Source organism: Sceloporus undulatus, chromosome 1 (genome assembly GCF_019175285.1).
Source record: "Sceloporus undulatus isolate JIND9_A2432 ecotype Alabama chromosome 1, SceUnd_v1.1, whole genome shotgun sequence".
Taxonomy (NCBI): domain Eukaryota; kingdom Metazoa; phylum Chordata; class Lepidosauria; order Squamata; family Phrynosomatidae; genus Sceloporus; species Sceloporus undulatus.
In genome coordinates this window covers 308,089,487-308,113,897 of record NC_056522.1, presented here as the reverse complement: position 1 = coordinate 308,113,897, position 24,411 = coordinate 308,089,487, and the positions used below count along the sequence as shown (strand labels likewise).

At 41.4% G+C, this 24,411-nt stretch overlaps 1 protein-coding gene across 11 annotated transcripts in view; it reads right to left on the bottom strand.

The window, feature by feature from the left end:
• The window catches only part of DGKZ (diacylglycerol kinase zeta), a 202,169-nt gene that overhangs the window by 3,586 nt on the left and 174,172 nt on the right, over window positions 1-24,411 (bottom strand). For 8 of the 11 annotated variants that reach the window (XM_042443105.1, XM_042443114.1, XM_042443121.1 and 5 more), the window contains 10 exons: window positions 24,209-24,288; window positions 21,626-21,670; window positions 21,269-21,338; window positions 14,557-14,597; window positions 13,378-13,559; window positions 12,762-12,793; window positions 9,746-9,789; window positions 8,246-8,366; window positions 6,950-6,986; window positions 5,298-5,397 (listed from right to left, as the gene is read on the bottom strand). In XM_042443105.1, coding sequence (XP_042299039.1) covers window positions 5,298-5,397; window positions 6,950-6,986; window positions 8,246-8,366; window positions 9,746-9,789; window positions 12,762-12,793; window positions 13,378-13,559; window positions 14,557-14,597; window positions 21,269-21,338; window positions 21,626-21,670; window positions 24,209-24,288 — 752 coding nt within the window. Of the gene's footprint in view, window positions 1-5,297; window positions 5,398-6,949; window positions 6,987-8,245; window positions 8,367-9,745; window positions 9,790-10,024; window positions 10,084-12,761; window positions 12,794-13,350; window positions 13,560-14,556; window positions 14,598-21,268; window positions 21,339-21,625; window positions 21,671-24,208; window positions 24,289-24,411 lie in introns of those variants that run through there. The other 3 variants (XM_042443049.1, XM_042443075.1, XR_006100996.1) reach the window with 3 other exon arrangements.

Genomic DNA, 24,411 nt, shown 5'->3' with positions numbered 1-24,411 from the left:
TTAGCTGATAGTTGCCAAAACATACCAAAATAAAACAAGTCTTTGTCTCCCAGCAGAAAGACAACAAAGAGGGGGGCATTATAGCTTTCATGGGAAGAGTGTTCCATAAACTGGGAGCAGCCATCAAGAAGGCCATCTCTCATGTCCTCAACAAATGTGTCTGTGATAATGGTGAAAACATGAAAAGGGCTCCTCACAAAGATCTTAAAATCCAGAAACCCATAAGGGGAAAATACAGTCCTTCAGATAGTCTTGGTCCTTCAGAAAGATCCAAGTAACTGATGACAAGAGCCCACATTTTTCCGGCTACAGTGAGGACTTCATCTCCTCTTCCTTTTCAGTGTAACCACTGCATCAGCTCTGCTATGATTTGTTACATACAGTATGTGATTTTGGCCTGAATATTAGCCATCATAAGATTTGGGTGTGAGTTTGAAAAGTAAATTAAAAATGTATATGGAGTACTTTGTGATGCCAATTCCTTTTCCTTAGATGCCCATAGATTATGGAGGTGTCCAAGAAATGGAAGATATTGCTTTATGTCCAATATAATTTCCAAGGGCAAAGATATGTTGTTGTTGTCACTTTTGGGTGTCCCTTAAATCCCACTTTCTCTCATGAACACACCAAAAGTGAGCAATAACAGTGGCAAACCAATCCGGGCGGTTGACAACAGTAAAATATAAAATATAACAATTAAAAACACTTTATCCCTCCCCCCCTTAAGACAGTATTAAACAGTATAACATATTAACATATTAAAAACACAATATCAAAGCATAAAAACAACAATTAAAAACTAAAAACCCTGATATCGCTCTGTTGATCCTCAACCATCACTAAGATGGGGCCACGGGAGGAATGAGGGAATCAGGGAACCTGGGCCGGGATGGTTAATCTGGAAAGGCCTGCCGGAAGAGATCCATCTTGATCGCTTTTTTAAAGCTGTCTAATGATGTTGAGATCTAATGATCTCATCCGGCAGGTCGTTCCAGAGTTTGGGGGCGACAGCAGAGAACGCCCTCTGGGAGGCCGCCGCAAGCCTAGATTTTAGAGGCTGCAGTAAGTTCCTCCCAGAGGACCGGAGAGCGCGGGGAGGATTGTACGGGAGGAGGTGGTCCCTGAGATAGCTTGGACCCAAGCCATTTAGGGCTTTAAAGGTGATAAGGTAGTCCTTCATACAAGTACAAACCAGGACTGGCCCTCTTAGCTTCTAAGATCAGGTGCCTCTATGGAATCTGAACCCCTCTTTAAACAACCCTGCTGATTTCTGCAATCCTTACATTAACATTTTCAAAGACTGCTTGGCAATGAATTGGTAGTAAAGAGACCAAAGGAGAGCCAGTGTGGTGTAGTGGTTTGAGCATCGGACTAATAGAACTCTGGAAACCAGGGTTCGAATCCCTGCTCAGCCATGAAACCCACTCAGTGACCCTGGGCAAGTCACACTCTCTCAGCCTCAGATAATGGCAATAGCAACACCCCTTTGAAGAAACTTGCCAAGAAAAACCTGTGATAGGTTCGCCTTAGGGTCAACATAAGTCAGAAACAACTTGATGGCACACAACACCATCAGCAGCAACAACAAAGAGACCAGATACCTACATTCTACCAGACTTTAGAATTATTCAAATTCTCACATCAGCCTTGTGTCCAATATGCAAATACAGCAATAATGATTTTGTATCTGCTTAAAATCCTGGCCATCCTTTGTGTTACTTTCTATAAATAGCAGTGGGGGTGGGGGGAGAGATAGGATCCTGCAGATGTGGACATCCCTTGTATTTGGGCAGAGGAGGAAGAGAGGGCCTCTCTAGGCAGAAGAGATGCATAGTTAAAGGGAAGCACAGCTTAGCTTGGAACGTCTATGCGCACTCACATAGCTATGAGCAGAAAGAGGCTCCCTATAAGTATCTGTGATTAGGATCTATGGAGCCAAGTGCTGCCTCAAGGGTGAGGGAGGAGGGGCAAGACAGGAAGCCAGAAAAGCATGCTGGGAAGGAGTGCCTAGGGATTGCTGGGAGATTAGCAGCTGACAGCTAGATAAATCCTCAAGGACCTGTTTGCATGTGTTCCTGCCCTCCACAATTTACTAGTCAGTGGGAAAATAAAGGCCAGTGTGTGTACATGTGCATGCATATGCGTGCACAACCACCCCCTCCACATATGATTGTGCAAATAGGAAAAGGTGAGAGCTTTGCTCAGTTGTGCAATAAAAGCTTGCCATAAAAGCTTATTCTCCTAGTCTGCAGCAGCCAGGATAATGTAAGCAAAAGGAATAGGGGGGTGGTTAGGTGTGCCCTGGGGAGTGCCCTGAAATACCATCCCTCCACCCTTCCACCCCCACAGCCTTGCTAGCGCTCCTGATCCCCAAGGAGTCTCACATTTCATGAACGTATTGCAGCCATCTGGACTCCGTCCACTAATGAACTCCTGCACTCCATAAAAAGCAAATCTGTTAACAGCTTTCAGCCATGTCTCTCCCTTCCCCCTCAGTTCCACACAAAACTCTCCTTCTCCCTTATTAACTAACCCCCACCTTCTCCTGCACTCCACCAGGGCTGAATAAACTCACTAAGAGAGAGGCCAAGGAAAACTGGCTCTCTGCCGTCTCCATTGAAAGCTGGAGAGGACAATCCTCTCACACTGGTCCTCACATCCCAGCAGGGAGAAGGCAGCAGTCATAGCAAGGAAGAAGGAAGGGACCCAAGCCCCCAAGGACAATTGCCAGCAATATTTCACTGGAAGAGCACAACAGGTCAGACATTCAGGGACTCTGTTGTTACAGACATGCAGCTGTAGAAACAAGGAGATGTTCCACTGCTGACCCCCTCCAGCTTCAGGCATACAAAGGCAGAAACAAAGGGCATGCAATTAATGCATGAACCCACGAAAAGTACAATGTACAGGTTCAAATTCATAAAAGGAGCGCACACACACACACACACACTTCACCAGTGCACAGAACCTCATCAACATCACCAGTGGCTTCAACACCTTTTTTTCTCTGGCACCAAGGATAGCTACAGAGCACTTGCCTCCTTCAATCTACATCTGGATCAGAACTCTATACAAGCTCCCCTCATTGGGGGAATTGTAATCTGATGTGCCTGTGCCACACGTAAAGCATGAAGTGAACTGTGTTTCCGTCATGCTACAAAGCCATGCTTGTATGTCCCCCAGCTTATTCTGCTCCCATACATATAAATTAGCCAGCAAATTGTGTTTGAATCATGTTACAAGCCCTACTAATTTTTTAAAACAGGTTGAATCTTCCTCATGTTATTCTGTTTGCACAAGCAAAAACAAACCGTGTTACACAGCATGAGCATCAGCACACACCATGTGGTGTGGTGAAGTTTTTGACACACTAGTACCGATCTTTAGTGTGGAACATAATACAACCTAGTTACAAATACAGGAGACCATATTAAGACTCAATAACACAGCCATCTGTCCCACCTTGTAAACTGGGAATCTAGGGCTGCTTTCATACAGCAAGCTAGTTTCTTATTGCCATTGGCAAAAAGATAACAATGAACAGAGAATAATCCATTCTTTGTAGTTTGCAAGCTGTCCATATTCATAATCCTCAATCCTCTTCTCACCTGGGTCATTTTCTAGTTCCGGGGTTACTCACTCCATATGCAGCTATATCTAGTTTTGCTTTGGTCTTGTCACAACATCAGAGGCATTGGTAACAGGGTTAGGGGAGCAAAGGAGCAGCCAAGAATTGGCTATAAAACCTGTCCAGGCAGTTGGCAAAGGATTTTATTACTTGTCTGAAATGCTCCAATGCTTTTATTGCTCCATTAGCTTCAGCATTGGTCAGGTGAAATCACTGGCCCCAGCGGGTCTTTGGCAACATGACATGATGCATCCTCATTTGATAATCCTACAGCTCAGCTTCAGGTCACAACAAACAGCAGGCAGCACGGCTGGGTTATTCCCATTTCAACTGGATGTAGAATGCATATTTCTTTCTCCACTGCGCTGACTAGGATCTAGGAACCTTATTATAAAAGTATAACCTCAAATTCTCCTCCAAACCTCTACTGGTACACAAACCTAATTGCATTGCAACCACCATATGGCAAAATGCTGTGACATTCTGATAGTAAAGGGAACACCATTCACATAAGGTGACAGGAGACCATTCTACTGAGTACTAATTTTGATGTTTTCCCCTGAGTAGTATAGCATACAAAACACATGAAAGTCTGCAGTTAGGAGAGGGAAAAGTCTTTACTGAGACTGCCCTTGCAGTGACCTTGTAGAGTGGGGATGAGGGGAAATGAGACAGTCTGGCTGCTGGAGAAAACAAACAAACAAACAAACAAACAAACAAACAAACAGTAACAGCAGCAGCATGAGGTACATTTAACTCATTGAAAAGCTCTTGGGTTAAATGCTACAGATGACTCCAGAAGACCTACACACAGTTTTTTTCTTTCTCATTTTACAGGTAAGTGTCCTAACTTAACATCTGGAAGTTTTTTCCTGACTCTTCCATTGTATAAAAAATCAAGCCATGTTTCCCTACTCTGAACCCCCCCCCCCCCCAAAAAAAAAGATTAGACTGCAACAATTTGGTTTGCAAATTATGGTGATTTTTTTCATATTCAAGTTTTCCCAGTCGGGGGGAGGGGGGGGGCTTCCTATGCAAGAAATCTAACAGTGGTCAATTGGGGTCAAACTTTTCTCTAATACTTTATGTATGGATTATTGTTGATATAGAGGTTGTCTGTCTTGAATTTAGAAATAGGCTTAGGAGTCAAACTCCAGTTTGGAAACATCCTAGAAAGCCACAGTCCATCAGTGGGTGGGATATATGTCAACGTAGCAATAAGCCATAGTCCAATAGTTTCCTGGACTACACATCAGAGTGAAATTTCATGCAGCATGTTCCCAGGTTATAGATCTGAGCTTAATTCCACAAAACAGCTTCCTAGGCTGCAAATTAGAACTCAGTTCCATTAAACAGTTCCCCAAATTGCAAACCAAAGTTCATGTCCATGGAAAAGCAAGCTGTAAATCAGAGGTCAGTTCCATGGAACAACTTCCTGAGCTGCAAAACCAAAGCTCAGTTCCATGAAACAGCTTCCTTGTCTGCCTCATATTCTGAGTACTGAGGAAATAACAGTAGAAGAAGCTTTTTATTGGATTAAGAATCTCTACATGCTGTTGCTGCTTGGGACTGAAGGTTCCTCATTCCTGCTAGAAGAACTAAGAAACACTATCTGCTGACTCCTAAATGCCCATTCTCAGCATTCCCCTTCTACAAACAAGGCTCTTACCTGCAGGTCAGTTTTCATCAGTGATGCCCCAGCTTCCACAATGTAATGGCAGATGGTGCGCTGGCGAAGGGCTGCAGCCAGGTGCAAACTGGTCTCACCACTAGAAACAAGATTACAAAGAAGGACCACAGTGAACACCTTATGAACCATCTTCTTGAAAAGATATACGAAGCTCCTGCAGGGGGCCTGGAACCGCTTCACAGCACAGACATTAATGTGTACATTCATGGGTTCAATATGATAGAAAAGTATATGGAGCTATGCATATAACTGAAAAAAGGCTGAGTGGAAAGACTTTCCTCTGATATCCCAAGCAAAGCCATTAGCTTTCATTATCTTCCTCTCTTGGGGAAGGAAACAGAAACTTGGACTACTGACGTGAGGAAGACAAACAGGAACATCTGAGCTAGAAGATGATTTTGGAACTGTACAGATGGGCAGAAAGGGGCGGTGAGACACCACCCCTTTCTGCCCCGGATCATTGCCATGGTAACCACACGTTGTAGCAATGATCCTGCTGCTACAGAGGTGCCAGAAGCATATAAGGCACATCATCATAGAATGCCCCATGTACATGTTGCCGGACCAAGAGGACTTGGGAGCGTGTGAACGCTTCACCCTACTGAGCTCTAATTTTGGCCCCAGGCCAGCGCAAAGTGCTAGTCTGTAATGGGCCTTTTAAATTTTTACATCAGTGCCTCTATCATTCCCCTCCTAGTGCCATCCAGCATAATACAAAGAACTACAGGATGGTGACCTTCCTTAGGAGTGTAACTGTGGCTAGGAATATGTGGTATTCAGTTTACCCTGTAAGGAGATGTGCTTATGAGGGACACACTTCATTTCCACAAATCCTGTTTCATATGGACTAGATGGCTGCAAAGCTATGGGTGAACAGCACCTGGCCCACGTGATCTTTGGTCAATTATTGAGCCCCTGGACCTATCTGGACCACCTGGGATGGGGAGGGATTAGCTCAAAAATGGAAAATTATAGCTCTCGGTGCACCCAGGAGCAATTATTTTATTTATTTATTTATTTTTATATATACACCACTTTTCTCCCAGAATGGGACCCAATTCTCCATTAAAGCATGGAATGCAGTCTTACTTTAGCACAGGTGTAAACCACATATATTCTGCACTGAGCCTGACAGGACTACACTTCCATCCATGTCCCCTCTGGCATTTTTTTAACCTCAAAAGGCCTCCCCTCCTTGTGTCTGCCAAGGTCATGGTTTTACCATCTTTTGAGGCAGACCCAGCTTATTTTAAGCCCAGAGAGGGTTTTCTCCCCCAGGAAGTGACCTGGACTCACTTCTGGTTTGGTAAAATAAAGGCCCCAGCTTAAAAAAGTTTTTGTGTGGTTGCAAAATCTGATTAAACTGACTACCCTGTGGCTCTTAGAGGATGGGGGCTCTTTAGCAAATAAAACTAAACAAAAGCAAAAAACAGTAAACATTTTCTCAAGATTAAAAAATGAATTTCTGATCTCTTCTGGCTTTGAAAAAATCATTTAATTTCATTAAACATGACTGCCAGCAAAGGGAGGAGAACACATACAGAACAGTGATGGAGAGAAGAAGCTGGCCTTCTGCCTACTTCAGGACACTTATGCTCATAATAAATAATACCATACAGAATGAAACTTACGTCTCTTCTTCAGCTATGTCCAAAATCTCTGCAGGAGCTGGAAACAGAAAGTCAAACGTGGAGTAGTAAGATGAAACCGCATGACATGGGCCATGCCACTTCTTATACATTCTACTACAGATGGAAAGCATAGCGTCATCCCTATACCTCCTGCATACTCACTATAGAAGAGTTCTGCATTTGCTAGGAGTATCAAACACTTCTATGAAATTTAACCCTATGGCTCTTTTTCTGTGACAAGAAATACTGTAGTCAATGGCCTGATACAGACAGGCCAAAATAAAGCTGCTTCGGGTCACTTTGGAGGTATGCTGTTTCAATGATGCATACGTACTAAGAGTCTGGAAGCTGTGCCAAAGCTGTGCTCTGGTCCTTAAGACTGGATCATGGCTTTGACGCAGCTTCCGGGCTCTTAGTATGCATCCATAATTGAAACAGCGTACCTCCAAAGTGCCCTGAAGCAGCTTTATTTTGGCCTGTTTGTATGGGGCCAATATTTCCTTTGCTATAAATTATGTAGCACCCTGTTTTTATATTCACCCCACCACAACTGCTGCCAACTTTCTGGTCTCAGAGGAATACAAATATCTTTTTATTTTATTTTTTTTATTTATAACTATTTAGGGAAGGGAGAACCTAGGGCAGAGATGTGGGAACCCAGGCTACTTATGGTAGGGTGGCCGCTGAACTGGTGGTTGAAGGATTCTGGGCGTTATGAGTAAAAACAAATATTATCCAAACTTTTGGTATGACCCCCTTTACAATATGTACAAAGATTCACATGGCATGGCATAGGAGAAGACTGCTGCTGGTTAGCAAGAATGAAACTCAGCAGGCAGAAAAAATGATGTGTATGAGAGGTTGTCTGTGTTAGCTCTTCTGAGTACAACCCATCTAAGAAGAAAATAAGGACTCTAATACCACCTCCCCCACCCTGCTAGTTGGAGGTTTATTTGCGTGCATGAGTGCTCAAGCATGCAGAAACTAGGGTCATCCATGTGGTAAAGTATTTTCTACATAGCTTAGTCCCCCCCCCCATTTAACTAGTGATAGCAAGGCAAAGCACAATCAATCCCATTTTACAGACAGAAGATTCAAGCTGAAGTAGTATCAATTTTGTTCAAGTCTATGCAGCATTTTCAGAGTCCACTGTGTTAATTCTTCCTTAACATTTGCTTGATGAACTTCGTGAATGTTTAATTTAAATCCTTCATTGGCTGCTCATTAGGTCATTGTTGTCCCACAAATACAACATAATAGGAAAGTACTCTGTACCTTTTCTTAATTAAAACTTACCATTTTCAATTATGTATTTGACAATCTCCTTGTTACCAGATTTGACTGCATGATGCAGGACAGTTTGGCCTGTGTGATCACGCACCATCAAGTCCTTTCCAGCCTGGTGCAGTTCTTTGAACTACAACATGATAGGAAAGCTTGAGCTATAATGCAGACTTCTAGAGGATGATATTAACAATGTGTTTACAGAAATGTTTATAGAAATGTTAAAAACAAAGCCAGAACAAGAGCAGTCCAATAAAGAAACCAATTAATTACCAACCACTCAGAATATTGTATCAAGCAGAAACAGTTAACAATGTTTTTTCCAGAAAAGAAACATTTCAATATCCCCACATAGAGAAGACAGCGATGTCAGGCACAACTCACCTCCTCCACAAAGGGAATTCCAACCACAGAACCAGACTTCTAAAATGTCTGATCCCTCTTATCGGCAGAAATATTTTCTCATCATATGGGGATATGGAAATAGCCCAGTTCCATAAACAAAGAGAGATGCAGAGATAGCACTACATAACTGCACACTAACCAATTTGTAAGGAGTGTGATTGCATTACCAAATGAAAAGTCACTGAAATCCTTCCTTGGTTATTTGGTCCTATAAATGTACCCAATAGGATTAAAACAGGCACACCACCATTAAACAAGGCATTATTAAAGAAATCTAATGGTTGTCTCTTTCTCTCTTGCAACAATCATTGCCAAAGCTATTGCTTAAACTAGAGGTAGGAAACTATTTGCATTCCAGGTACTGTTGAAATGCTGTTTTCATCATGACATGACTGACTACTGTTGATAAGAATTGGAGCTCACCAGCAAGCTCCCCTGCCCTGTCTTAAACAAAACATTCAAAAAATAAATTTCCTTGACATATTAAATTATCTTGAGCAGGAAACAGGAGACACCTCCACACATTTCTAGTTGTGTGTGTGGGGATCACTATTACCATATATAGATCATGAGATTGCCATGCTTCTGATTTCATCATGATAAGTAACCCTATGCCAATACCATTCATAACTGTAATGCATATGGATGTGGGATGGTTGCATGGTAAAATGCAGATTCTATAAGTAAGAGTATTCTAAACAGTACTGACCTATAAAAAATCCAAACAAGGAAAAAAAACCTTTACAACTCATCTAGATAACCTGATTGGAGAACTAAGCAGAGTCCTGGTGAAGCTGCCAGGGTGTCCTTGCACTCCCTTATTACGATGTGAGGTCCTCTCAGTGAACTTGCTAGGAATCTATTGGAGGGTAATACCTGAAAGAAAGCCTCAACTACTGGGGGCGCAGTGTGTATGTGTCATTCTATGGTGAACACTAAAAAGCAGGCTAAGCCAGCTGGCACCACCAAGAGGTCGTAGAAGGAAAGCCAGTTAACAGCACCGTATACAACGCTAAGGGAAGGGAAAGAAGTGACAACACTGTGGCAAAGGTAATTGCACCCTCCCCAGTTTTGCAGCTAGTGTTTTTAACATGCAGTAGCTGTTACCTTTTGGAAATCGTTATTCTTGGCAGCATCTATCAAAGCATCATCTGCAAGGAAGAGAGACAGGTCAGGGTTACAAAATCAAGCAGGAGATAGGGAGAAAGTGTGGTGGGAGAATAGGGTGGACAGAGGCTAAAAGGACAGCAACTGGGTCATTAACTATTAGCTAAAAAGAGGATAGGGATTAGATAATAAACACAGGTGAGCACTCATAATCTAGAGACCTCTAGGAAGAGTCCCTGTGAATTTATTTCCCCAATAATGTGTTGAGAGCACTTTTACCTATAAATGCACTTTTTCCTGCTGTAGAACATTCTCTAGCATGGTTCTCCTTACGTTCTCTAAGGATCAAAACTAAGAGTTACTTTTAATCCACAATATACACTATCCCTGTCCATTTTTTCTTATTCAAATGTAAATGCATAGGAGTTGATTTAGATTGGAACCCAAGTGCACAGGAGTTCAGAGTATTAATCTTTGGTCCCAATCCAGATTCCTTCTCCCAACACACAATTTACATTAAAAAAATAATTTGCTCTGATGCAAATGGTAGAAATGGGATTCCACATGCAGATCAGGAACACATAAAGGGAAAATTTTAAAGCCCATGCTGGAGTCCTGTTCTAGAATAGTCCCCCATATTTACTTTTCAGGAAGAATTCCTCACCCTCATCCCAGATACAGTAGTACTATGTATTAAAGGTAAAAGTACTTCAGCCCTTGGCATCCAGATTTTTCTAGATTGCAGCTCACATTTTGTATGTCCAGAGTCTGGGAGGATGAAGACTGAGAATGGAACATACTAATTCAAAACATTTTTTAAATTCTTAGTGTGATGACAGCATGATTAATATTATTTCATCATTTGCTGAACATGTAGTGGCTCTATTTTGCTGTTTGGATTCTCCTATTATTGACAAACTGTATTATGGGCATCGGGACTATATGTATACTTACTGCACATACTGTTGTCATTGCATGCTTTCAAGTTGTTTCCTACTTATGATGACCTTAAGGCAAACCTATCATGGGGTTTTCTTGGCAAGTTTCTTAGCGGGAGGTCTGCCATTGCCATACATGAGGCTAAGAGAGTGTGACTTGCCCAAGCTCACCCAGTGGGTTTACATGGCTGAGCCAACACTCAAACCACTACACAATGCTAGGTTTCATGCTTATACTACACTCATATAATGGGTATTATTTTGGTGAAATTTCAGGTTGTTAAGTATTATCCTTATCCTTTTGTTTCTAAGTTTTTGTTGATGAGCTGTTGCAATGGGAACCTGGAAGGGATGAAAAACTGATTAAGGAAGTTCACAGCTTTATAAGACTAACTGAGGAAAGCTGTAGGGAATTAAAGAAACAAACCCCAAAAGAAAACTAGAAGGGCAATAAGGAGGGAATCAAAAGAGAAGGCAAGAGAGGAAAGTTCAAGTAGAAATGAGAACTCTGGCAGGATCATTTCAAACAAGGGCTTTTTTTTTTTAATCTTCTTTGGATTACAACTTCCAAAATTTCCAGAATCTGCAGACTACAACTTCTCCAAGCTCTGTTTCTAAGACACAGGGCAAAGAATGGTCAACATGAAGAGGTAAAGCAGAAAGGGTGAGCGGAGGAGGCATAAAGCAGGTGTCCCCATGGAAACAGTAGTTGGGGATGCCTCTTGTCAGTGACTCACTCACACTTCCAGGAATTCAGCTCTGTTCAAGCTCCAGAAAACACTTCCCATTTGTTCAACTAAGGGAGGCCCCTGACCTTGTGCGCATACCTTTGGGAAACTTCACTGGTGCCTGGCAGAGTCTAGCTCTGCTCCCTATCCATGCACCCTACAGGTGGGAGATTAACCCTTCACCGCTATGGTATTTCCTGCCAGGTTTTATAAATGAGCTGAAGAAGACACCATGTTAAGCCAATGGCTGTCATATCTCACCCAGCTAGTAATTTCTGCAGCTGCTCCCCGGAAGGATTGTCTGATTGGTGCATTTACAGGCACTCTGTTCTTCCAATAAGGGGGTGGGAAACCTTTGGACCACAGATGTTTTGGACTACAATTTTTGTAACCCTTTACAATTTTTGTAATCCTTTATCAGTGGCTCTGCTGGGTTGAGCCAATGGAAGTTGTTGGCCAAAACATGGATGTTTGTGGTGTGTGAGATTTCCCATCTCTGTGACGTCACAGCATGGAGAAAGGCACACAGCTACAATGCTCCTTCATGCCAGTACATTGTGCAGCTCTCCAGTCTGCCTTGTTCCTTCTCCCCGGAGCCTCTGCAGCTGAAATACATCCAGATGTAATCTGCTCAAGGCTAAAGGTCAATTCCATCTCAAACCATACTAAAACTCTCCTTTTTTCAAGCCTAGTCTGATTCCAGTGTACGTTTTTGAGGCTGCATGGTCATAAGCAGTAGTAATGCAAACACAAGTGTGATAGGCCTACTTTCCATTCATCTGCAGATTAAATTGTGCTTTACTATAAATACTGACTGATGTTTTCTACCTCCAAGGATAATATCAGCAAATTTTGATGTCAGTTCTCTGAATCATCCAGTGAGAACCCCAAATACCCTGTGGGCTTGAAAATGTAAAATTATCTGGGCTGCATTACAAAAATGGCCACTATATCCCCAAAAGTTAGTCTGTCCAGCGGAAAGCAATTGCTCTGACCAACTCAACTCATCTGGATCTATTCCAGCAGTAATTAAATTATAACATAGCACATTTAACTTTCTTCAGGCATTACATAAATGTCCCCAGATTAATGTAAAGATGTATATGTCAGGTTGCCTGTCTTAAATCTGCACACCCACACATGAAGATGCATCATGCAAAAGAAAAACAAACAAACAAACAAACAAACAAGTTCTTAGATTTTACAGACCATAAAATGGCATTACATTGAGGGACTGAAGGACATAAAAATGAAACATAAACAAAAACAGAGAACTAGTTAATAACCATGACCTGAACAGGAGTTAGAGAAATTACATTGGAAACTTATTCTGTGAGTTACAAGCCTCACCTTTGAGTGAATGGCTGCTTCCCATTTCTGACCTGGAAAAACAAAATAAATAGAGATTCAAAGCTAAGAGATTAGGTCCTTGTCCAAGTATCTCTCTCCATCTTCTCAATGCCACTCCCACCCCAGCCATTAACTCCTTTCTCTACATGTCTATTCCCTTTGATCAGGGGAAAGGCAGAGGAAAAATGGAAGAGAATCCAGATCTTACCTGGTTTAGTTATATCAGTCACTTTGTTCTGCCATACTAGCTCTGTGTACTTCTGCCTCCCTTTCCTGTGTCAGTATGTTACTCACTTTGCAGCCCTGGGCTTGGTACATGATCCGATTTGGGAATCACATATGTCTCAGTCTACTTCCATCCCATGAAGATTAAAACAGATGAACTAATAATCTATAACATCTATCAGACAAATACTAAGGGAGAAAAGCTTCTCATACCCCAAATATCTTTCTTTGCATTTACCCAGAGATCAGATATGACAGAAATAGTCAAAATCTGCAGATTTAACTTTCATTCCCCACCCTGCATTCATCCTTAAGCTAATTCTTCCTTGGGGTCCTTTCCTCAACCTTGCCTGGTCTTTCTTACCTCAAGGACCCAAGCAGACAGCCTCACCTGGAGACTGGTGTGGTGGATGGTGAAACTGGGAGAGTAATGTGTTGCCTTGTGGGTGTTGAGGGCACATCAACAAGGTCAGGCATAGCAGGTGATGTACCCACTGTCTGGGTGCGCACCAGCTCTGGGTCCAATACAAAGAGTTCATCCTGGGAGATCTCAGTCACATAATTAAGATGTTCCTGAAATGATATGAGACAATTATTTCAAGAACGAAATTTCTTTATATTAAAACTGCAGCCCACCATTTCCAGATTGGTGAAGGATACACTAAATGGTTACTAAATTAGGCAAAGTTTGAACCTGCACAGTCAGAAAGATGCTATGTGGGACTGCAACAGAAACTTCCGTCACTTGAACAAAACCCTAAGAAAACTTGGTTTTTCCTTTTAAGAAAGCAACATCTCAATTCCAGTGGTGGTAACAATGGAAGATTGGAGGTTATGAGGATCCTCTATAAATTTAGAAAGAAAACAAAAAGAGGAAATCTGATTGCAGATTCTAAATAGAGGATTATGTTACTTTTCAAAGGTATCAGTTTTAACCCTTCTTCTTACATGACATCTTGTATATTACACTCTCAGAAGAATCATTCCCAGTAGAAAGAAAGCAAGCAGGCTATTAGAAATTCTACATTAAAATCCCCAAAAGTAACAATGTAGGATTATGTATCTGTTCACTTTTTTTTTCATATTGCACAATTTGAACTCTTTTCTTTTTTAAACAGACTGAACTCCAGATGTCTTGTTTACAACTGTAAGCAGCTTGAATCACTGAACTATTACAAATCCAGTATACTACTGCTACAAAAAATTATGTGATTTCACTGGAGACAATGATTACTTTTACTGTAGGCCTAAAATGTACGCATGTAAACTTCCCAGTTTCCATGGCATTTTCCTCTAGACCCACAGCGACAAGTTGTACTAAATATTTCTTCCACCCATATGAATCAAGTATAATAAAAGGAAAAGGATTATCAAAAAGATCTAAGAGCTTTTGACTGCAGGAAACAAATAGACCTGACCTCAGGACTGAATCCCTTTGTTCAATAAATGTAATCACAGGGCTTGAGACATTTTAAAGGAAATGAAAACCAAGATGGTGGCAGTATACACAGCCACTTCCACAGGGAACATACAAACAACCACAGACTATGCAAAAGAAATTGGATCTCACCTGGGCACGGTCTATTCGATAAAAACGATCTGCTGTTGTTGCTGCAAGAGAAAGACAACAGAGCACTTAGTATTTATATAGTGCCTTAGAATTCAAAACACCTCACATACATTATTTCAGTAATCCTTACAACCCTGTGACAAAGGCCTCCATCTTCCACATATTGTAAAGGCAGGATCAAGGCAGAAAATGTAGAGGCAGGCCCAGAGATATCTAGGAATACAGTTGAAGGAAGATTTCAAGTACAGACTTTCCTAGGTTCAGAGCACCGTATTGTAGACAACTACAGAAAGATCTGTGTCATTAGAACCAAATATAGAGGAAGCCACCATGCAATGGAAGTGACATCTACTTTGTGACTACACATCCAAGTGTAAGAGATGCATGACAACAACAAAAGATTCTAAAGTGGCATAGATGACTATTGCAATCTAAACAGAGCTTAGGAAAATTCCTTTTTTTGAATACAACTCCCAGAATTCCCCAGTAATCATGGCCAATGGGTTCTTGTAATCCAAAAAAGTATTTTTTCTAAGCTCTGCACCTGAACTCAGTTATGATGCTGTTGGTGTCACCCTCAGATGTACTTTTTTGGTTGGTTCTCCACGTCAACCCCACCCAACCATATACAAAACAAAACCTGAAACATCTTACATGACAAAATTCAGTGCTCATACATAATCCAAAGAGAAGCTATGGGTCTTTTCAAATTGGTCCCCAGGAAAAAAGCCATGCTGGCTCTAGGGAGGGGGAGAAGCTGATAGCAAAAGAAAAACATTTATCACAAGTGATGCCACAGGCTTCACTGAACAGTGGTAGTCAAATTTTCTGGGGAGCATTATAAACATTTTATTGCTGCTAGTATTACTACTAGTGGCATCTATTATAAAGTGTTCAAAGATTTTAATAAAGCCCTGCCTTTAGTCTTATAATCTCAATGTCAAAGTGCAGAAAGTCAAATACATATTGGTAGAAACATGAAACTCCAGTGCACCCACAAATACACAGCCTTACCAAATGCCCTGAAGTGGTTCTACCTCTTGCCTAACATGCAGAAGAGCAAGCAGCAATGGAGGGGCTGGCCAGGAATGGAGGTCCATGCCACAGCCAATTCTAGACCCACCAATTCCTTTTATCCGTGGTACCTATACTGCAAGTTGGCTAACCATGACTTAACACATGCAATCTTCATACAAAGTGCATTCCAAAAAACCCTGGCAAGAGCAGTGAACACAATAGCTAGGAAGGAGGCAATCTTCTCAAATGCAGCTGATTTACTTTTAGAACAGAAAATGCTACCTTGAGAGAGAGTAACAAATGAATACTGAGCTATAAACTGTTCATCTGGCAAGGCATCCTTTCAAAGAGCTCAAAGGTTAGGTATCAAGTAAACCAAACAAAGTATATTTATAAAGAGAAGCCAGCAGGTAGGCAGGCATACAAGTGAGAACAAACAATAAAAAGAAAGGCAAACAACAAATGGAAAGACCAGGGTTGTCTACCCTCACAGCACTTTTTTGTGACATCAGAAATGCAGACTTATTTGTTGGGGATGCTGTAGCAGAGAAGATCTTTCCAAAGCTACTTTGCAGCTGTTCTGAGGCTTCCTGTTCATCTGGGTGATCTGCTTGCAGAATTGTAGGTGTATGAACTTTGCAATGCAATAATCCAGGGTTTGAATGCTACCATGACAGTGTTCCACACTGTTACAATAGAAGCCACTTAATATAACTGATATGGATTTGGTAAATAAGTAAGGTTGCCACCAGTACTGGCAAAATATATTTTCTAGGTAATAATGGCAAAACTACTTTTGAGTATTCTTTGCCTGAAAACCTACTGGTGACCTTGAGCAAGTCATACTCTTAGCCTCAGAGGATAGCAATGGCAAACCCCTAAAGAAACACGCCAAGAAAAAAACATGATAGGGTTGTGTTAGGGTAGCCATAAGTCCCAAACAACTTGAAGGCACACAAAAACAACAGTCCTCAGAAACCATCAATCAGAGATTTTACAAACAACAACAACAACAACAACAACAACAAAATTTATTTATAGCCCACCTCTCCTACAGGATCGAGGCGGGTTACAATCACAAATAAGACAACCCACAAACATAAAACAGCGGTATAAAGACTACATGTTTGGTGGGCCTAGCATACAAAATATTTCTTGGAAGGAAAAACAAGCTAGAGGTGAGGAGGAATTAAATAAATTATCACTGAAGAAGCCAATACTGATTTTGTATCCCACACTGCAAAACTTTATTGTATGTCCTGCTTGTACATTAACCATCTATTGCTTCTGGATGAGTAGGGAGGGGAGTAAAAACATTTTCCTGAGCACTTTCCATTGAATCCCATTCACACTTGTTAAAAAGTTTGTACCAGGTAACCCTTAAAACTCTTGCTATACCCATAAGCTGCTAAACTCAGATTCAGGATATATGAACATTTCCTAGACTCTAGATCTGCATGTGAAGCAGGTGGGAGTCACATATCTAAACAGACTGTTGAAAAGTGTATTCCAAAGTCACCTCTCTATATTCATCTGAAGATAAATAAGATTTCCACTTTGGTTTCAAAATGTTTTTGACAGATACTAAAGGCAAGCAGCACCCAAACTGCTTTCTACAAGCATTTCCATTGTCTACCAGTGGAGCCTATAATCTTTTCCAAGAGGAATGCCAATCTAGAGACATCTGGGTTTCAGTAGTCCTTAGCAGCACTGCATTCCCTTCACAGAAATCACAGACACCCCATAACAAAATGGAGAGAATTCACTAGGCTTTGCAACTGAAACTTCCAAAAAGTGCTACTGATACAGCAGGAAATAACTGCTCTCAGTCTGTTGTAGTATTTATTAATTAAAGAGGCTTTTAGGGTAAACTCCCCAGTGGCAGCATGCAACAAAATTTAAAAGTACAAAACAAGAATAAAAAATCTGTATGTATGTGCATATTTCTGAATCACATGGGATTATCTGTACACAATCACAAGTATGCCTATGCCTAATTATGGTTTCATGAAGGAAACCTACACACAGAATGGGTGTACTTGCATGTCAGTGTGCCCATGGGGATAACCTTGTGCTACTATCCAACTGGAACAGTCTAAGGGTGCTCTGATTCCCCACTGTTTTAGAAGACTCCAGCTTGAAGTCACCCCAGGCTATGGCAGATGGAGTATGAAAACAATACCAGCCATGGTGGTGGCCATCCTCTTCCTGAGAGAGCTTCTCTGTGATCTGAGGAATCATGCTAAGTCACCTGTTGCTTTGGTTCTCTGTCTAACGATGATGGATGGCACTCTCCTACTTTACAGAAAAGCACTCTTAGGGTACATGAAAGGTTTTGAGTTGCATAACTTTATAGAGGCAAATATAATAAAGCTGTACCCATCAAGACAAAGCCATTCACACTTTCATTGCATACACAGAGACTGTGTGATTATGACCGAAATGTTACTGATGTCATAAATTGGGTGTGGGGTAAAGGACTAGTCATGTTCAAGGATCTTTTTTGCATTATGGGGGCTTTTGTTATCAACTTTGATTTCCACAAGGCTAAGGGTAAATCTGAGGTTGCTATGGCTGGGTCCTACAAAGACTGGGGAATTTTCCTTGGGAATAGAGTAGAATAGAGCAGAAATCGTGGGAGGGGGGAGGGGTGTCCATGACACAGGCCAGAGCAGATTAGAGGACTGAAAGAGCCTCGTTTATCCTGTCCTGGGGAGAGATTTACAGCCACAGAACTGTTGATGAAGGCCAGTAATTCAACCATTTTAATGAGGCTGTGTTGCCCTTGAATGCCACTCCAGCCTTTGCCATTGACACATTTTCCTCAATTTGGAACATGCTGCTGGGAAACTGGCAAAGAAGAAGAAAATAATCTGCAACAGCCATATCTGGGAACACTCTTCTCATATGTGGGCAATGAGGAGATTGCCTCCACTCAGTGGGATCCCATAACCAAACATTCACCACCCTTTCTCTGTATTGATAATTTCACATCCTTTGGATCAGAGATCACAGATAATGATGTGCATTTGGAAGAGTGATTTCCTCTTATTCTGGAGCCTCAGGGATGAGATGAAGTGAAAGTTAACGGTTTAGTAGCTGACAGTGATGCAGTGTCAGCACCACACAATTTCTAGGGAACTGGACTGAAAGGAGGAAGGACAGTCTTCTTTTAAAAAAGCAGTTGGGGACAGGAGACTGATCGTGTCTGTGAAAAGAGCTGCCTAGAAGAAGTAGGCAGAACACTCTCTGGATCAGTGGTTCTTAAAGTGGGGGGCAGGACCCCTGGGCAGGGCCAAGAGTTGTTAAGAGACTTGTAGGCCCTGATTCCCCTCTTCTCTTCCCAAACCTATTCTGTCCTGGAGTGGAAGAGAAAAGGCAAGGAGGGTGCTTCCAGCCTCTCCCTGAGAGAGAAGGAGGAGAGTTATTTCCCTTAAAACATTAAAACATGAATACATGTGAATGTATTCAAAAATACACACACTAAAGAAAATAGTTGTATTCATGCACTACATCATGCGGGGGAGGGGGGCATCGACATGTAGATGTAAAGGGGGTCAGAAGGGTAAAATGTTTGAGAATTACTGCTCCAGACCATATGAAAAGTAGAGACAGCCATCTTGTCAGTACAAAAAATTCCTAATTTCATGTTGTGGTAGTATCTTTATCAACTAATCAAGTCAGGTTTTTTGGTGTCTTCTTTGATTAATAAAAGTATTGCCATAATACAGATTTTGGAATTCTCCAGCATCTTAAGTACTGTAGAGGTTTGAGGTAAAATCACTCCCTACCACAACTAACTTAATCCCTGGCTTGATTTTGGCCTATTTACTTTAATTTTCTGCTCTCTTTGGGAGTCCTTTCACCACTACACAATTATATTGCTCTGATTCTACTTTTACTGTCATGGTTTCAACCTATGGAATCCGGGGATTTGCAGTCTAGGGAGTGACAACTGGAAATCATCAGCCACCAAACTACAAACCCCAGGATTCCAGAGGATCCACCCAGGACAGCTAAAGTGGAATTATAGTGCTAAAACTATGTAATGTGAAAGGGCCCCAGGATATTCCTGTGTTACTATTAGAGCCCACTGCAACAGGTGTTCTTCCCATCTATTAAGCCTCAAAGGTCTTCTTGTTGAGACTTGCAGTACCCACAGTGGATGGAGGCTTGTTGCTGTATTTGTGGCTCAAGTGCAGCAAACAGGCCCAGTAGGCCATACAAGCTGCTCCCTGTGAGTTTGGGAACTAATTCCAACATTGCTACAGGGGCACAAAAGCCCCTATTGTCCCAGCCTGTGGGAGAGTTTCAGAGTCTTGATCAAACCAAAACTGAGAAACGGCAGGGGGAAAAATGTGCTAGTAAAAGTAAAATGTGTGGCTTGGAAGCCTTTAGGAACACAGCATCAGCCCTTCAGGTGGGGGGCAGAGGAAGGGAAAACAGGGGCTGAGAAAGGGGTTGGAACAAAGCCATGTTTGTAAACAAGCCCCTGCTGCCCTGCAGAGCATTTGGGGAGTTTTTGCAAAAACACAGCTGGTTGGATCACAGGCCCAGCAAGGGAAAAGTCCAAAACAAAACCAGTCACTCTTCCTTCTCCTTGTCTCATTACACTCCCAGGGCCAAAGTGGTAATTGAATTTGATGTACAAAGGTAATACTGAATGTAAGCATATTCACTGATCCCAGGAACTGAGGCTGGATCAGACGGTTTTTCCTCACACCTTTTCCTACATCGCCATCTGCTGAATAATAGCAAGATTTTTAAGGCTGAACGAGGATTCAGTCCAGAACAGAGAAATGGCAACACATGGCACAAACCTTTATTGACTCAAATATATACTGTTCACAGGCCAAGTATCCCCCTCCAGACCAATTATTAGTGTTCAGTGTCAATTATGAATGACATACAAACAGTGAAATTAAGAGAAAATTTGAAAGCCTTTTTAACAATGCATGTTTTATGCAAAAGAAAAAATAAACCAGATGAAGCAGCCCGACTATTTCAACTAAAATTTTACTGGTGGGTTTTTTTGGGGGAAGGGATTTTCTACTTTCAATAGCACCATGAGCTATACCCCCATCAAGGTATGTCAAAATATATTGTTTGCCTTCTGTTTCTCTTTGAAAATGGCTACCAGAAATGACATTACACCACTACCTATTACCATTTTGAAAGAGAACAGAGAGGAAAGTATTTGAGAGGGGATATGAAGTTCTGGGGGGGATTTGGGTATGATTTTGGGGTATTTCTACTTGAGAGTCACACTTTAAAAATATATTGTGAGTTCAAGGGGTTTGGGGGGACTTGGGAAAAGGCTTCAAAGGCTTCAAAAGTGGGTTTAGAGGTTACATGTGACCAGCAGACTGCACCTTCTTCACCCCTACTTTAGCTGTACTTCCAACATAAGGCATTTCAATGATATAAGGAGCCTATTTTATAACCAACTGAAATTCAAATAGGCCAAATAGAAGCAAGCCTACTTGAGGCATAGGTACTGAGCACAACAGCTGGATGAGGTCTGTCCCTCCCATTGATCAGCCACAGTTGGGATGGTCCTGTAAGCTCAGTGGCTGTACTAGCTGAAAGATTCTGGAAGCTAAAGTCCAAAAATGTAAAATTTCTAATCTCTAAAAGCCAGTGTATATTTACACAACCACAATACATGCACATCTATATACAAAAATGTACTCACAGTCCAAGAAACACCACTTGGGGGACAGCTTCTGGCATGATAGTGTCTTTGGCTTGGCTCCATCCCCTTCCTGCATCAAAATAAGTAAAAAAGAATCAAGCCTATAAAATCTTTTTCAATGGACAACTCATTTGCAAAAATATCTTCTGGTTTGTTCCTGTACAAGTAGCTCAGCTGCAGTTAATATATGAATGTTGACAGAAATAGGCAGGCACAGAGCTATAGCACATGGATAACACTCAAAACAGATGTACCGAATGTTACTGGACAGATACGGATGTAAGCTTATCATGCAAGGCAGAGTCAAGAGAAATGGGGGGAGGATCCTGACAAAAGAGAAAGGCAGAAGATACACACCTGAGGAAATAGGCTCTGAACAGTAGAAGGACATAGAGGGAAATCCTGTGGAAAGGGAGGAGTTTGGTTAGCTGAGTTATGATGCAGCTGCATCTCTCCCATAGGTATCTGCTGCGAGCCCCAAATGCACCCATTGAAAGCTAATAGTCCCAAGTGCAACAAAGGGATTTTAAAGAAGGGACAAGAAACATTGAAATCACATGATAAAAAACCATGCGCTACTGCAGTCCAACCCCCACCCAGTGTACCAGGCTAGGCCAGCCTTCCTAGGCGGATCAATTTAATCATGGTTGTTTCCAATAATTGACCTATGGCTAAAATATACCTTGTGGAATTCAGGGCTCTTCCATTCCGAATACTATTGCTCTGTCCCCTGGCTGATAGTGAAGGAGTGAATCGGAAATGTCGTTAAGAGGGAGAAGTGGAAGGCTTAAAAAAACTGTACAACTATCTAATTGCCTTTGTAGTTCAGCTACAGAGCCAGTGTGGGGAAATTCTAGGGTTTCTTCATCCTTGGTTGGGTTCATCCTTTTTTCACTTGCCACACCATACTCCTGGAAGTGCCTCCCTAAACATCTGCAGACTATCTCTTCTCTATCTAGCTTTAAATCCAGATCAAAGACTTTCTTGTTCTGGGAAGCATTCAGTACTCTATTTTAATAATGTTTATGGTTTAGATTTTACTATATGTATTATCTGTTTTTACAGTTCTGTATTTTAATTGCATAACATGTTTAAATTTGTATAGTTTTATATTTTATTACTTTTAGATTGTACGCCGTTGGCAGGTTATATCTTGTTTTGATGATGCCTGTAAAGTGCCATGCAAATTTATGGCACTATATAAATAAACATTAATAACATTAACAACAACAACAACAACAATAATAATTCTAGAGTTTGATAAGATACACTGCTCTCTTGTGGTTCACATCATCTGTTTTCTTCCATGAACACTTCATTCCCAATTGTTTTCACAATTTTTAAAAAAACTAAAATGGCCTCTAGTGTACCTTGAAGTGGTGATTAGCCATTTTATCCTGTTTTTAGCCTCCTCTTATCTGATTTAGATGCACATGATTTGTGCCCCCCCATGAGATAATTGGTCACCTTCTGTCTTGCAATAAGGTAGATAAAGGGCAAAAAGCTATGGAAGACAACTGAAGCAAAGTGGCCAGCTGTGAACTCTGCAAGCTTTGGGAAGCAGAGTTATTGTTAAAAACTAAGTTGTTGTTAAAAACTAAGTTTGGAGAAATCTGGGGATAGGTTTGGGTTTCATGGGAATCTTTGGGGCTCACAAAAACAGCAGTACATAGGCTGTACTTTGACCATCCCTGTTCTTGAGAGTGGCTCCATCCAAGCATTAATTCTGTGGGGACAGTGGAAGAAGCCAGCAGGTTTCCCAGTGAAAAGGAATTTCATGTATTCTTTATGCATAACAAGGCAGAATCTTTTTTAAAAAATTGGAAGCAGTACAATATAGGATTCTGGATTCTAACAGAATAAGAATCTATGTAAATAAAACAGTAAATACTAAAATATTAAAATTTTCCACAAATCTGGAAGTTGCATATAAAGTAACGTAGGAATGAATTTGAACTTATTTTCCTTTCCAAAATTCCTTCTGAGATTAAACCTTCAAAAACAACTCATTGAGGATATCCATACTCCTCTTTTCAACCAGTTTAATTAGTTCCAGCCAGAGTCTTTACAAAAACACTGTATTTTCCTTTCTTCTAATCTATAGTGCATATATTGTCCGGCTTTCTTACTTTTATGTTTCTTTTGTAGTCCCATTTTGAAAAAGCATTAGGTTTACAGCTATTCTGTTCTACTTTATTTATTGTTTATCAACTCAAAAGGTTAGACTATTTTCCCCAACAAGGTTCTCTTGCAATGTGCTGAACTGTAGCTCCCATTATCTAAAGCTCCCATTATCTAAATGTTGGCCAATAGTCTGGGATTCTGAAGTCCAAAATCTCTTAAAGATCACAGTTTGGGGACCTCTGAGCTAAAGGCTGCTGGCTGGACATGATGGGCATTATAGCCCAATACATCTGTGGGAACAGATGGGGGGGGGTAATCTGGACAAAGAATCTAAACAAAGAGAAATAACTAAACAATTGTTCTGTTTGCTTAGAGTTGGGAGCAGAGAATAGTACTGCTGTTCATTCAGATATTAACATCCCCATGTGTGATGATAGCTATGTAAACTATATAAGTAAGAGATGAAACAGACTGGTGGAAGGGGTGGCTTGAAGCCACCCCTTCCGAACATGGATTGGGGCTGCAGTGAAACATGCTGTGGCCCCATCCACTTTATCCCTGGCCGAAAAAGCCCCATCACAGCTAGAAGGCAGCTTTAAAATGCTCTGCCTTGAAGCCACCCGTGTGAAAGCGGCCAGGGAAGCTTCAGGACATGCGTCGTATAAACGCTACACTCCAAAGCCATCCAGATGGCGGTACAAAAGGGCAATCTCTTTGAGCCCTAAGAGTGTTTTAGCAATTTGCCAATTTAAGAGCACTAAAGTTGTGCCAAGGCTGCACCCCCTTTTTATGCCAGAAGTTTTTGTAGTACCTTACCTCCTGAAGCCTCTCAATGTGTGTCCGACACAGTTCTAGGTCACTGTCTCCTGGCACAACAATGATTCCTAAAGGCACAGCTAAAAAAGTGAAATCAGGAAACATCGTTTAGCCTGCTAACTAAATTCACAAAAACCCACCCTCCCAAATATTTACTGAGCAGACAATAGGAGGTAATTCATGTATGCAGGCCACATATACAA